The following is a 14,440-nucleotide window of genomic DNA, read 5'->3' as shown; positions in this document are numbered from 1 at the left end:
ACTTTTTGCATAATGTATTGTTGAGTAAAAATTGTGCATGTGGCCCTGTGAAGCGATGAAAATTTTATATCATTGCTGTATGTTAAAGCTGCGAGCATTAATTTACTCTGCTGTAGAGCCCTTTCAGAATTTCAAATTTCAAAACTCCCCCACTAAATTAGATCATGGCTTGTTAAAATACTCCATTGCTCTGCTCAATCACCAAATCTTTCAAAAACTTTTGTTTTTGAAATTTGGATTATTTTATGGTGTTAATGTTAATTTTTCTATTAACTGCAGCTGTGTAAATAAGATTGAAACTCTGAATAATCTTGTATTCTCTGAAGGGACCTTGTTAGAAATGTGGTGCTGAGATGCAGAAAGAGCCCAGGTTAATGTAATTTCTAAATGAAATGTACCACATTTATCTTAGTTTGTTAGCTCTTTGCCAACTTTGCTTGTGTTCATGCCACTCTGAGCTGAGTTATGGACCAGACCAAACCCCCTCAAAACAAATATGAAGAGGTAGCTTGGACCCTAACTTTGAGGGCTTATGCCTGAAACATCGATTCTCCTGCCCTTCGGATGCTGCCTGACCAGCTGTACTTTTGCAGCACCGCACTGTTCGACTCTGATCTCCAGCATCTGCAGTCCTCACTTCTCTTAGACCTTAGCATTTATCTTACTTGAAGGCAAGTGTAAGAGACTGCATTCCAGATGTGATTCAATTGATCAAACTACTAGTATTAAAGTGCACTTTATTCTTACACCGCAGTTAAAATCCAGAAACAAAATTGGCATAGCTTTAACTCTAATGAAATTATTAACAAAATAATATATTATTTTAACTACTACTTGTCAAATTTTCCAATATAGCAGCATCCCATAGATAGCCTTGGCAAATGAAAATTTGGGAAAATGGATTCACTCACATGCTATGTCCAGTCCAAGAGAAAGGAAAAACTGAAAAAGAATGAATCTTGCACCAGGGTGAGACAGAGCTGTATCTTGCTGTTTCAATTCTAAAACCCCAATTTCAGCAACTAAAAGCAAAACTAAAACCCCTTGGTCTGTGTGTGCCTGAGTCCACCCACTCATGCTTTTTTTGTATAATTTTAAAACAAAACCCAATGGAGCAAACATCTCTGCTTCAGGTTTACAATACCTCGCCAAGAGAATCAGGATGGTAAAATCCTCCTTAACGGCATAATTTGTCACAGCTGGGATGGTAAGATTTTTGTATTTTTCCCATAGTAACCAAAACGGACACCTGAAAAACAAGGTAACCGATTGCTACGTGAGTGTCTGAAGCAAGCTTTAAAACCTTTTAATATAATTATTAAATTTTCGACACTATGTACCAATATGATGTATGATGACACTTAACTGGATTTCTGTTGTTCCCAGTTTACTGTCTGCTTAAGAAAGAATGGACAGACTATTTATCAACAAGTACTTTCTATTGAGAGACCTCACAAGCTGCAGAGTTGGAATTGGGGATACTGTGGAGAATATGCTTTTTACCATGCCCTTTATCCACGCGCATGGACGGTTTATAAACTTCCTGGACAAAATGTAACTTTGACATGTCGGCAAATATCTCCAATTATTCCGCATAATTATATGGTTGGTATTATTATGCTATATGATCTGGAAATTTTTTTGGAAAGATGAGTTATGACTATAACATTTGAATTTATTTACAATTTATGACATATAATTTATCAGAAATCAATGGCCTCTGCGTCAAGTTGTGCAAATATAGGTTTTTCTCAAATCATCTAGGAATTGAAGCTGGTTTTATAACTTGCTGGAATGGTCTCTTTTTTTTTGTTTTGTCGCTGTTAGGAAACATTTATCTGCTTAGTGAATGCAGGTCATTAAATCACAGAATATTGTTATGGTGAAGAAGGTAATTTGGCATATTGAATCTGCACCTTGCCCAGTATTTCTATTTAAATAGTTATCTAATGCCCCTTGAATGCCTTGATTGGACTTACTGCTGCCGCATTTCTAGGTGGTGCATTCTAGACCAGAATCACCTGGGATGTGAGAAAAAACTTCCATCACAAAGGAATTGCTTCTTTTGCAAAATACTTGAAGTCTGAGTTTTCAAATCTCCTCTTGACCTTTTCTCAAAGGAAGAAATTCTTTTGAGTTATGAAGATAGTATAGAACTTCCTCATTTTCTGACCACTCTTCTAAAACCACTCCTTCACTCTCTCTCATGTTCACTCATCCAGCGTGACACCCAGATTGTGTGGCTCTCGGCTGAGGTCTGACTCCTGTCCTACGAAGGTTTAGCATAACCTTTCTCCTCTTTTACTATATTCCCTGTTAAAGGATCGGAGAGTGTATGCCTTATTCATTACTGTGTCCAACTGCCCTGCCACTTTTTTAATTACTTGTGTACATATATACCTCTTAGAGATATGCTCTTTAGTTTGTACTGTCCATGTTTTTTGCATCCAAGTCTATAGTTTTTCAGTTTTCCAAATTGGACTTCATCTGCCACCGTTCTGCACACCTCTGCAGTTTGTCAGTGTTCTTTTGAAGTTGTATGTTGTCATGCTCACCCAGTTTATAAATCTTCCTAGTGCAGTGCCATCAACAAGTTTTGAAATTGGTCTCTGCACGCCGAGATTTAAATCACGGATGTAAATTGTGTAAAACCACGATTTCAATTCTGATCCCTGGAGAATTCCATCACAATGTTTTTCTCCAAATATAAAATATTTCTGTCAGTCAGCCAGTTTTATACTCTCATTGCTGCTTATTCCTTTTATAACTCATGGAATAAACTGTCCTTCAGATCTGTGTGACGCTGTATTAAATTCCGTTTGAAAATCAACTTTGTGCTGTACAAGATATCCTCATTAACCGTATGTTAACTCTTCAAACAACTGTTATTTTCCCTTAGGAACAGCCAACATCTATTTCTTAATTAATCCACATGTAACTAAATCTTTCCTGCCACTAAAATTAATTGGCTGATCTGTAATTGTTGTGCTTATGATTGCAAACACTGTTCAAAAATGGTTATAATTTCTTCCTCTGGCATCTGTGTAGAAGGAAGAGTGAAAGAGCATGGCCAGTGCAATTTCCATTCTCTATTCCTTCGGTATCCCTGAATGCATCCTCAATTGTTGTGATCTTGGTAACATCTTTTCCTTCGACATATGACATATTCATTTTAATATCACTACTTTGACTTCACCTTAATGCATAAGCCACCCTTTTATTATTTACATGCATACAGAAGACCTTAGGATTCTCTGAGGTTAGCTGCCCTTTTTTTTCTCATAATTTTTCTTTTAATTCTCTTATCTGCTATTAAAACTCCCTTTTGAACATCTTGCTGTTATTGGTGAAATACAAACACACTGTCAAATGCAGTGGTGTGGAACTAGGCACAACTATTTCAAAGTATTATCACCTTTTACTATTTTAAAAGTAACAAATCTTTTGGTCTTGATTTAATACAGCATCTTTCTGCTTTATTATTATAAAGAAAATTATTTATAAATCATGCCTATTGAATTCCCTATAACAATAATCTTTTTCCGTTATTTTCCCCCACTTTCCTTGGTGGTAGTGAGTTTAGAACCTAAGAGCTAGGAGCAGGAGTAGGCCGTCCTGCCCTTTTGAGCCTGCTCCACTGTTCAATAAGATCATGGCTGATCTTTTGATGCACTCAGCTCCACTTACCCTTACTCTCACTATGTCCCTTAATTCCTTTATTGTTCAAAAAAATCTATCTTTAGCTTTAAAAACGTTTACTGAAGCTTCTGCAATTTTGTCTGTATTAATATTCCTGTGTAATGCTGGTATCCGATGCACAAAATTCTCTTGGTACTATTTCTACTGTTTTCATGACTTGGACTCTTCTTTTGTGCTGTCTAATGCCATTCAGTTTTTTTCTCCTGATAGATTACTGATTTTTGTCTGGCTGCCACGTGATTAAATCTTCCTTTATTTGAATGCAATTTATATTATTTAAGTCAGCAATCTGTGGAAATTTGAACATTCAGTGAACAGAGATTTTGTTATATTTGTTCCAAAATGTTAGCTATATTCAGTACTGCCTAGGAACAAGACTAGTTACGTGGATTTTCATAGGTCGCTTAGAACAAGAGTTACCACCCTGTCAGTTTAATCAATTGGGTCAAGACAGTTCGAGAAGAAGGTTGCTACCTTTAAACTGCTAATTGCTAAGGTATTTGGGACTAGAGACGCGGCACTAGAAAAGATGCTATGCAACGTTTGAACAGTTGGGACTCCAGGAAGGTCTAGGCAGATGTATTGGGGTAGTTGGGGCTCATGACTTAGCTCATAGAGATGTACAGCATGGAAACAGACCCTTCGTCCACTCGTCCATGCCAACTAGATGGCAAAGCAATGTGGTATTAATAGTTCAGAGCAGCTGTGGGGGCAGGGTGAACAAAGCCAATGAGCAGTTTTTCTGTTATGCAGCTAAGTACGATTTAGAGTTCTCAAGAGATGAAAGGACAGTGCAGTTTTGTGAACCTGGCCATCTGTGGGCCAGCAGAAGTTGTGGCTGAGAGGAGATATCAGAGTGCAGTTTCCAGATTCCAGGGGAGCAGAGTCCCAATTGGGAGAGTGAGGCCATCTGTGATGTTGCTGCTTTTGAATTTAGATCTTCAAATGTGAAATATTGGATATTCTTGTAAACTTTTAATGAAATTTCATGATACACAAATGTTACTAATGTTCTGAGGGGGTTGCTGAAATGTCCATGGGATTTGTCTTGACCATGTTTGCTATTTGAAGTCATTTCTGTTCGTACTTGCCTCTGGTTAATTTTGAAAATTAGAATATAAATGATTATTGTGGGAGGTCTTACTGTTCTAATTTTGTATTATTTTATTATTTGTTCAAAATTGTGGAATTCTGTGGTTTTATTCTTTAAGTATTTAGAATCTCATGTTTTGTCAACTTTCTTTAAAAATAATAGCTGGTGTCTAGTCAGAGTACAACACAAATTTAATAGTCTGAATGGGGATCAAAGATGAAACTGGATTTTTAATTGCAAGCTGGAAAGGTTCAGTTGAATAGACAAAAGAAATGTGGAATGGATTTGACAAGCATTTACTTGCCTTGTAGGACACTAGTCTGCCAGTTGGAGTCTTTATATGGGAAATTGAAAACCAAAATAAAGAGGACCTGGAGGTTGCGCTTATGTTTACTCTGAGGAATGGTACTGGAACCAAGGATGATCTGAAAGGCGGGCACTGGAATGAGCCATTCCATTTCAATAAAGAAGAGGAGCACATTTCAGGAGTGTTGTTGCATCATGCTGCCCCTGTAAATAATTATACAATGGCAATTTCAGCCAGACATAAGGTTAGTGATTTATGTTGTTACTGTTCCAGAGTTTAGTATAACTTGGTGGAAGTATGGCATCAATTTTAAAATGGTCATTGGGAATGGAGAAAAATTTAATGAAATTCATTTTATGAAAGGGATTTCGGAGCATAAATGCGTTGCCTCAATGTGTAGAGTAGATAGAAGAAGGATATTCCCAATAGCAAAGGTCGCAGTCTAAGGAACTGAGGTAAACATTTATATCTGAGATGAGAAATTTCTTCATGTAGGTAGTGATGAGCCTGTGGAATTCACTACCACAGAAAACAGTCAAGGCCAGAACAATATGATTTCAAAGTGGAAAAAGATCTCGCCTTGGGGTTTAAGGGATCAAAAGACATTTGGGGGTGGGGGGTGGAGAGCAAGAACAGACTGAGTTAAATGTTCAGTTATAATAATAATGAATGGTGGATCATGCTCAAAAAGCCAAATGACCTACTATAGCTCCAAACATACCTTTCTATGTTTGAGGCATAGACCAAATAAATAAGGGATAAGTGTAGACCACTCAGCCCTTTGAGCCTGCCCACCATTCAATAAGGTCATGGCTGATCTGATTTTTAACCTCAACTCGACATTCCGTCATACCCTTAGTAAACCTCCATGACAATCAATTATCCTTAAAAATATTTAAAGATTCTTCAATTGCTCCCATCTAAAGAATGGAATTCCAAAGAGTCAATCCTGTTATACGAAAAATGTTTCTTTATTTTTCTTAAATGGGTGACCCTTTATTTTTAAACTATGACTCCTAGTTCTAGGTTTTCCCACAAGAGGAAACATCTTTTCAGCATCCACCCAATCAAGTCCCTTCAGGATCTTTTTTATATTTCAGTTAAGTCACCTCTGACTCTTAAGCTCCAGTATTAGTCTAGGAGAGGTTCTCTGAACTGCTTCCAATGTATTCACATGCTCCTGTAAGGACAGTGACCAGTACTGTATACAGTCTCATCAATGCCACATATAACTGAAACATAACCTTCTGATTCTTGCACTGAATTTCCCTTGCAATAAACTATAACATTCTACTAGCCTTCCTGATTATTTGCTGGACTGCATCCTAAACTTCTGTGATTCATGCGTTAGCACCCAGATCTTTACATTCCAGAGATCTTCAATCTCTCACCATTTAGATACATTGCTTTTTAAAAATTTCTGCCATAATGGATAGTTTCTTTTTTTCCCCCCACTTCTTTTGTCAGATATTTGCATTAAATAAGGGGGGGGGTAACTTTCGGTTAGTGGTCTGAAAAAAATTTAGCTTCCATACCTTCAGTCCCTTCATCCAAATAATTTATACAAATTATAAAGAGTTGAAGCCCCAATACCAACCCCTGTGGCACCACTTGTGATATCCCTCCAGCCTGAAGAAGATCCATTTATTCAGAGTCTCTTTTTTTTTTGTCTTAGCCAGCCAACCTTCTGCTCATGTAAACGTGTTACCTCAATACTGCAAGATTTTATTTTCTGCAGTAAATTTGATGCACTTTATCAAATGTCTTAACTGAAAACCTAAGTACAATATACTTACAGGTTCCCCTTTATCTACAGTATATTTATTTAAACAAGCTCCAATAAGTTCGTTATACAGGATTTCCCTTTGGCAAACATTATATTGGCTCTGCCTGATTACCTTGAGCTTATCTAATTCCTCATTTTACAATACCTTTTAATAGTTCCTAATATTTTTCTTCTCATGGAAGTTAAATTAATTGACTTGTAATTTCCTGCTTCCTACCTCCCCTTTTTGAATACAGGAATTACATTGGAAAATAGCTAATCTTAAGGGAAAATTCTGACCTACTGCTAGTGCATGCACAGTTCCTTTACTTGCTGTCATTAAGTGATGAGAACTCATCTGAAGTGTATTGCATGTCCAGTTGCGGCATGTAGATTGACTGACTCTGAACTGGATGTAAGTCGAGGTGACATATTTATACTGCAGACTATTTCAGGAGCAGGTGACCAAAAAAAATCGGCTTTCATCAGTATTTCTAGATTCTGATTTATCTTTCTCAGCAAAAGTTTTTTAATTTGTGCTTTTGTTTTTGTTTCCAAGCCCTGCAGATGAGATCATAATACTATTTTTATCTTTGGTTTCTGCTTGGGGAAATCGACGTTTCAGGCATGAGCCCTTCTTAAGGAATGAGGAAAGTGTGTCCAGCAGGCTAAGATAAAATGCAATCTTCTTCCTGACCTCTCAGCCCCCACCCCCACTCCGGCCTATCACCCTCACCTTAATCTCCCTTCCACCTATCGCATTTCCAACGCCCATCCTCCAAGTCCCTCCTCCCTACCTTTTATCCTGGCCTGCTTGGCATACTTTCCTCATTCCTGAAGACATGATGACATTACACATTGTACTGTGAGGAACAAAACAATAATCAGTACCATTATATTACACTGTCATTCTTGGACTAAATAATATTATTAAAGAATAATTTATCAAAGATTTGTTTTAATTAGTATGATTCCACAACAGCAATAACCTATTCAGCCTTCACAAAATATTCCCTATACTTTGGGTTCATCTTCCCTTCTCCCGAAATGTCGATTCTCCTGTTCCTGCCTGACCTGCGCTTTTCCAGCAACACATTTTCAGCTCTGATCTCCAGCATCTGCAGTCCTCACTTTCTCCTTTCTGCTTGGGGAGCCTTGTACTCCTTTATGGCGTGAAGCAGATGATAAGGAAATTTTCAGACTAATGTTTGCTTGGAAGTTTATCTTGTGTTTGTAAAGGGAATAATCTAACAAATCAAATGACAAAGAATTAGCAATCTTTCCTTTCAGGATGAAAAGAAGCAACATCTGACGTCTTAAGTGGTTTGAATTTAAAACCTTGTCTGACTTTTATTCTGGAAAAGGAGTGAATTATAGAATTGCTTTGAAATATCAGCTTGAGTTGTATGGTTCACGTGGTTGACAATTATGCCATAGTGTTACAAACCTTGTGTTCATAAGACAAGCAGTTCGTTCTTTTTTGGCCCTGTAGCTATGAAAATGGTCTATGCTTCACTTTATTACAATTTTTACCAGCTGCTGTTGGCTGTTTCTCTTAATTTTTTTTGTACCCAGTGTACATCTTGGCTTTTTAACAGAAATGAATCATTACTGTTAATCGCTGCTATTTTGACCTCCACCTTGAAGAACAGGAGTAAGCTATTTCAGGTTATTTTGTCATTCAGTTAATCGCTGCTATTTTGACCTCCACCTTGAAGAACAGGAGTAAGCTATTTCAGGTTATTTTGTCATTCAGTTTGATCATGGATTGGTATATTAATTGCATTCACATTCATGTGTTCTGAATTCCTTAATACATTTAACTATAAACTTTTGGTCTCCATTTAAAGTTTTAATTCAACCTAGCCTGAACAGATGTTTGGAAAGGGAATGGTCAAATTTACTCTTTTTTTTTTGAGTGAAGAAGTTCCTTATGACATCTCTCCTAAACAGCCTCATTCTAAGTTTTTAGTTTAAATGCCTGCTCTTTCTGAACTACACCACAAGGAAAATTATTTCCCTCACTACTTTGATCATTATGTAGATCCCAGTTAAATAACATGATTTTCGAGATTCATGGGATATAAAACCTATTTTTCAAGTTTATCTTTCTTAATCCTGGTGATCTAGTGAATCTAAATGGTACCCTTTCCAAAACCTGTACAACCCTCTTGTTACTTCATCTAATTTTTTTTGCCTGCTACATATGGAAAATGATGCTAGATGGTTGGCTACTTTACACTGCTTGGTTGCACGTGTTTTTTTTAAAATAAAAGGTCAGCATTTATTTTCCCTGCCCTGAGATGGTGATGGGCTGCTGCAGCTGTTTAATACAACAGGGTGGCTTGCTAGGAGTGCATTGGAGTGCAGTAAACAGCCAATTATTCTGTGGGATCTTAGTTACACGTAAATCGAACTGGATAAGGGCACCTGAGGCCTGATTTATTTACAGACAAATTTAAAAACAATTCTTTGAATTAGAATCAGGCCCCAAGTTTCCATCTGGAAGGATATTATTGAATTAATTTGAGTCATGTTGATATTTGGACAACTTCCTTATTAAGGAAGTATTTTACTAATGCCAACATTTTAAAATTTCCAATTCCTAGGTTTGAATTAAATTTCTCAAACTGCGTTGATCTTATTGTATATTGGTCATGACTCCTTATTTACTGGTTGTTTCATATGCTGCTGTAACTGTATTCACGTGCACTGTCATCTTTCAATCAAACACTTTATAAAGTGTATTTGCACTGTTAAAGCAGTCAGTTTTACATTGGATAATGAATATGAGAAACGTCTTTGACTTCAATGGAAATTAGCACAAATGCAGATTCTGTATGTAATTGTTCAGCAATGTTTAAATGATGTCTTCTCTTTGCTAGCTGTAAAATATTGATTAGTTTGGTGTAACTAGATGGCAAAATATAAGTTTTTTTTTTAATATATTCTGGCAGCCATATTTCTTAAGGTTGGAAGAGATGTCCTGCTTTATATAGATTTGCAACATTGAGAGTTTATGCCTTCTGTTAGACTCTTGATCTGCATAGACACCTCTGTGTAAATATATTTTGAATACATTTAGTATAAAGGTAGTTTTGAATCTAATTTGAATTCAATTTGGTTTCTTAAACAGCAAGGTTTAGTAATTAGTCACCAGACTGAATTTAACCCGAATGGCATGGGACAAGAAATCTGGAAAGATCTGCTTCAGGATGGGAAATTAGATTCTCTACCAGGTATTTGTATGTTAACTACTTTTAATGTGACCTTCCTTGTGTTTTTATAAATGCATTTCCTTCTGAAAATGGACACGCAAACTTTATTTCTGTATCATCATAAAATTATTTTAGGTTTGAATAAGAGTTGTTGAATATGCTAAAATTAAAATTACATGGCATTTGCCTTAATAGACACCAGCACAAAAACTCTCCTTCAGATTTATATGCTTATATTGAATTTCTTACCTAGTATGCAAGGCCTAAGTGTGTGGTGAAGGCAGAAACAATTGTGGCTTTCAAAGGAAATTGACAAATTATCTGAAAAGGAAAGAAAAATACAGGGCTGCAAGGAGCATGGAATAGGCGTTTCCACCTTTCCAAGCTTGCTGTTATTCAATAAGATCATTGCTGATCTGTAACCAAATCTGCATTCCTGCTTGCCCCAGTTAAATTTAAATCCCTTGCTTGACCAGAAACTCTGTACCCCTACCTTAAACATAATCATGGACTCTGTTTCCACCACCCTTTCAAGAAGACCCTTTCAGAGAGAAAATAAAACATTTCCTCATCTTTTTAAAATTGATTACCCTTTTGTTTTAATATAGTGACTCCTAGTGGATACAGGCCTAGCCGGCCCAACTTTTGCTTATTTTAGCTATTAATCTGAACTATTTATCTGACAAATCTGTGAACTACTACCAATGCATTTATGTATCTTCCTTAAATCAGGTGACTGATACTATGCACAGTACTCTATACGTAGTGTCACCAACACCTTATATGATTGAAGCAGTCTTCTCAATTTTATATTCATATCCCTCTTGGTGAATTATAAAATTATATTAGATTTTCAGTTATTTGCCGTACATGCACAATAATCTTCTATGATTCATGAACTTGGGTGTCAAATTACAGTTCTAACAGACTGTATGCAGTCTAACCAGTCAAAACGTCATTTCCACCCTGGACAGCATCAAGATCAGCTGCAAGCAAGTTTGCTTGCAACCTTAGCTTCTAACCCCAGTAGTTAGTAAAAGCTTTTATAATGTTGTGGAGTGGTTGGAATGCAGTTTACAATAAAATTCTTACAGTGTAGCTAAATGATTTCAGAACAAGTTTGCTGCTCTTTCCAGCAATCTCTATGGTCTGGCACTCACAGTAATTTCACCTAGTCTATACTTATGTAAAGCAGAAGGGTTGTTCACTGCGACAACTGAAATTGTTCTGGCAGGGAATCCTCCAGTCTTCTGGCACTACTCCTGTAGACAAAGAGGACATAAAAATCAAGGCCAATGGCTCTGCAATCTCCTCCCTTGCAGAAGGGTTGTTCACTGCGACAACTGAAATTGTTCTGGCAGGGAAATCATGTATATGAGCTCATCTGTATTAAAATGAGATGAAAGCCATTATTTTTTAATGCTGTAAAATGCTTTTAAACATGTTCAAAAGCTCTTGTACTGACTCTGGCAGAACTTCATGGTCTTTTCAAATTCTCTAGTTTGGCAAAGACCAGGTCCTGAGGCTGCTGTGTTAGAGCTATAACCTGTACAATATTGTCCAGTGCTGGGGGAGAAGAGGAAACCGCACACTCCACTCTTGGGTGACATATGAAAAGAAATGAGCCAAATGCTATGCATATAGGTGAGACTGTAACTTGCATAAAACTAATCCTTGCTTTTTGTCTCTAGGTAAACAAGGCAATAATGTTTAATGGCAATACTTAGGCTGCATATATTCTTTACATTTTTTTTGTGCAGGACAGTAATTTTTGAAGAACTGCCATGTCATCAATTTCAAATTTAGAGCTGTATTTACAGTTAAATGCATCAACTAATGCTTTAGTAACTGATAGCACTAAGTTCTTAATCAGCCTTTTCTGACAAACTCTGATGCCAGCATCTGGTTTTTTTCATATTGAACAATGTTACTCGTTTTCCAGCAGAATCACCCTTTTTAGGTAAGAACATTCATTCATCAAGCTCATCTATTTTGTACCATCTGCTTCAATATGAATATGCTTTTTTTTTTTGCTTGCTTTCCACTCTTTCAAGACATTTACATTACTCTGCTATACTATTTCAATAACATTTTCTCCAGTTGGTACCTCTCACTAACAGGCTTTCAGCTAGCTCAAAGCCTTAATTTTTTTTCACAATGGGCAGGCTTCTCATTTTGGCGCACTCACTTGATGGAGCTTGTAATATGCATTCCAAATATCAGTAGAGAAAGTTTTAACGACTATTGTATTATAAGGCTTAGGATAACTGCTGTAGAAGCCTAAGAATAGTCCAGGGCGAGGAAAGTTAACTTGAATGGGGTAAGAATGGACCTGGCTTGAATCAGAGGTTAACAGGAGAAATGGTAACTGATAAAGAGACTCCCTTTTATGCTAGCTGGCAATCCCTAAGTCTTCTACAGACATAAATGGGGGGAGGGGAAGGAGCAGGGATGATGATGATGAGTCAGAAAGGAATTTATGTATGGAAATGGGAGAACTCAACTGAATTTTTTTTCGTTTCTGCGATATGGGCACAGCTAGCTTGGCCAGCGTTTATCACCCATTCCTAATTACCCTGATATGGAGAGTGAAGAGCTGCCTTCTTGGAACTGTTGCAGCCCTTGCTGCGCATGGACACCCAGAGTACTCTTAGGAGGGGAGTATTTTTATTATTAATTTGTAGGATGTGAGCAATATTATTACCTCTCCCTAGTTGCCCTTGAGGAGGTGGTTATGAGCTGCTGCCTTGAACTGTTGCAACCCATATCCTATAGCTAATGCCATTAGGCAGCAAGTTCCAGGACTTTGACCCAGTGACACTGGAGGAAGGGAATATATTTCCAAGTCAGGCTGGTGAGTGAGTTGGAGGAGAATTGGCAAATGGCGGTGTACCTATCTATCTGCTGCCCATGAACATCTTGATCGTAATGGTTGTGGGTTGGGAAGATGTTCTCTCGTGAATTTTTCCAGTGCACACTGCTACTACTGAGCTTGTGTTGGAGAGAATGGATGTTTGTGAATGTTGTGCCAGTCAAGAAAGCTTCTTGAGTGTTGTTGGAGCTGCACTCATTCAGGCAATTGGAAAGTATTCCATTACACTTCTGAGTTGTGCCTTGTATAGGGTGGACAGGTTTTGTGGAGTCCAGAGATGAGTTACTCACTGCAGTATTCCTAGCTCTGACCTGTTGTTCTACTCACTATATTTGTATGGCAAATTCACTTCTGGCAAGTGATAACCCTAGGATATTGATAGTGGGGCATTCAGTGCTGGTGATGCCTTTGAACGTGAAAGGATAATGGTTAGATTTTTCACTTGTTGGAAATGGTTATTGTCTGTCAGTTGTCACTTGTAAACCTAAGTCGAGAGTGGGGTGCTGGAAAAGCACAGCAGGTCAGACAGCATCCAAGGAACAGAACAATCGATGTATTTGAAATGATGAAGGGCTTATGCTCAAAACGTCGATTCTCCTGCTCCTTGGATGCTGCCTGACCTGTTGTGCTTTTCCAGCAACCACTCTCTACTCTGATCTCCAGCATCTGCAGTCCTCACTTTCTCCTATTTGTAAGTCTAAACCTGATATTGTCCAAGTCTTGCTGCATTTTTGACAGTGACTCCTTCAGTATCTGAGGAGTTGTGAATTGAGCTGAACATTTTGCCATTATCAGTGAACATCCCCATTCCTGACTTGGGTGGATGGTTATTGATGAAGCAGGTGAAGATAATTGTACATTGTCAACTGAGGTGGACATTGTCAAACTTCAAAAAGACAGACAAGTTGGTAAATGGGTCAGCAAGTGACAAATGAATTTCAATGGGGAGAAATAATGTGATGTATTTTAGTGGAAGAACATGGAGACACAACATAAAAGATGGGGGTAAGTCCAACAGAGCTGCAGGAGCAGAGGGATGAGGGTATATATCTGCATGGGTAATTGAAAGTGGCAGGAAAGATTGAAGGAGTTGTTTAGAGAGCATAAAATATATAGTCTCACTGGCTTTATTAAAAGGTATATAGAGTGTAAGAGCAGGGAGATAAAGTTGGATATAAAGCAGTAGTTTGGCCTGAGCTAGAGTATTTCACCTGATTCTGGGCATCTAAATTCAAGAAGAATATGAAGGCATTGAATAGGCACAAAAGATTCTCAGAAATTGTTCTAGGGATGAGGGTTTACAGTTAGGAAGATGCGTGAGCAGAGTTTAAGTTGGGACTGTTTTCCTTGGAGAAATGAAGGCAGAGAGGAGAATTTGATATAGTGCTGAAGGTCTTTGGGACAAACTGTTTGTGCTTATGAAGTGTGCCCTCGAAGATGCATGGCCACGTCACCGCTCAGGGTTTGCACATGCCTTGTTGTATGT

At 37.6% G+C, this 14,440-nt stretch overlaps 1 protein-coding gene across 4 annotated transcripts in view; it reads left to right on the top strand.

Moving 5' to 3' along the window:
• The window catches only part of gba2 (glucosidase, beta (bile acid) 2), a 63,024-nt gene that overhangs the window by 5,139 nt on the left and 43,445 nt on the right, over window positions 1-14,440 (top strand). For 2 of the 4 annotated variants that reach the window (XM_043687094.1, XM_043687123.1), the window contains exons 4-7: window positions 1,387-1,605; window positions 5,104-5,343; window positions 10,001-10,103; window positions 12,025-12,042. In XM_043687094.1, coding sequence (XP_043543029.1) covers window positions 1,387-1,605; window positions 5,104-5,343; window positions 10,001-10,103; window positions 12,025-12,042 — 580 coding nt within the window. The remainder of the gene's footprint in view (window positions 1-1,386; window positions 1,606-5,103; window positions 5,344-10,000; window positions 10,104-12,024; window positions 12,043-14,440) is intronic. The other 2 variants (XM_043687103.1, XM_043687114.1) reach the window with 2 other exon arrangements.

This window comes from Chiloscyllium plagiosum, chromosome 1 (genome assembly GCF_004010195.1).
Source record: "Chiloscyllium plagiosum isolate BGI_BamShark_2017 chromosome 1, ASM401019v2, whole genome shotgun sequence".
Classification (NCBI taxonomy): Eukaryota; Metazoa; Chordata; class Chondrichthyes; order Orectolobiformes; family Hemiscylliidae; genus Chiloscyllium; species Chiloscyllium plagiosum.
Note: the sequence above shows the minus strand (reverse complement) of the source record. Positions and strands in the feature narration are given on the sequence as shown.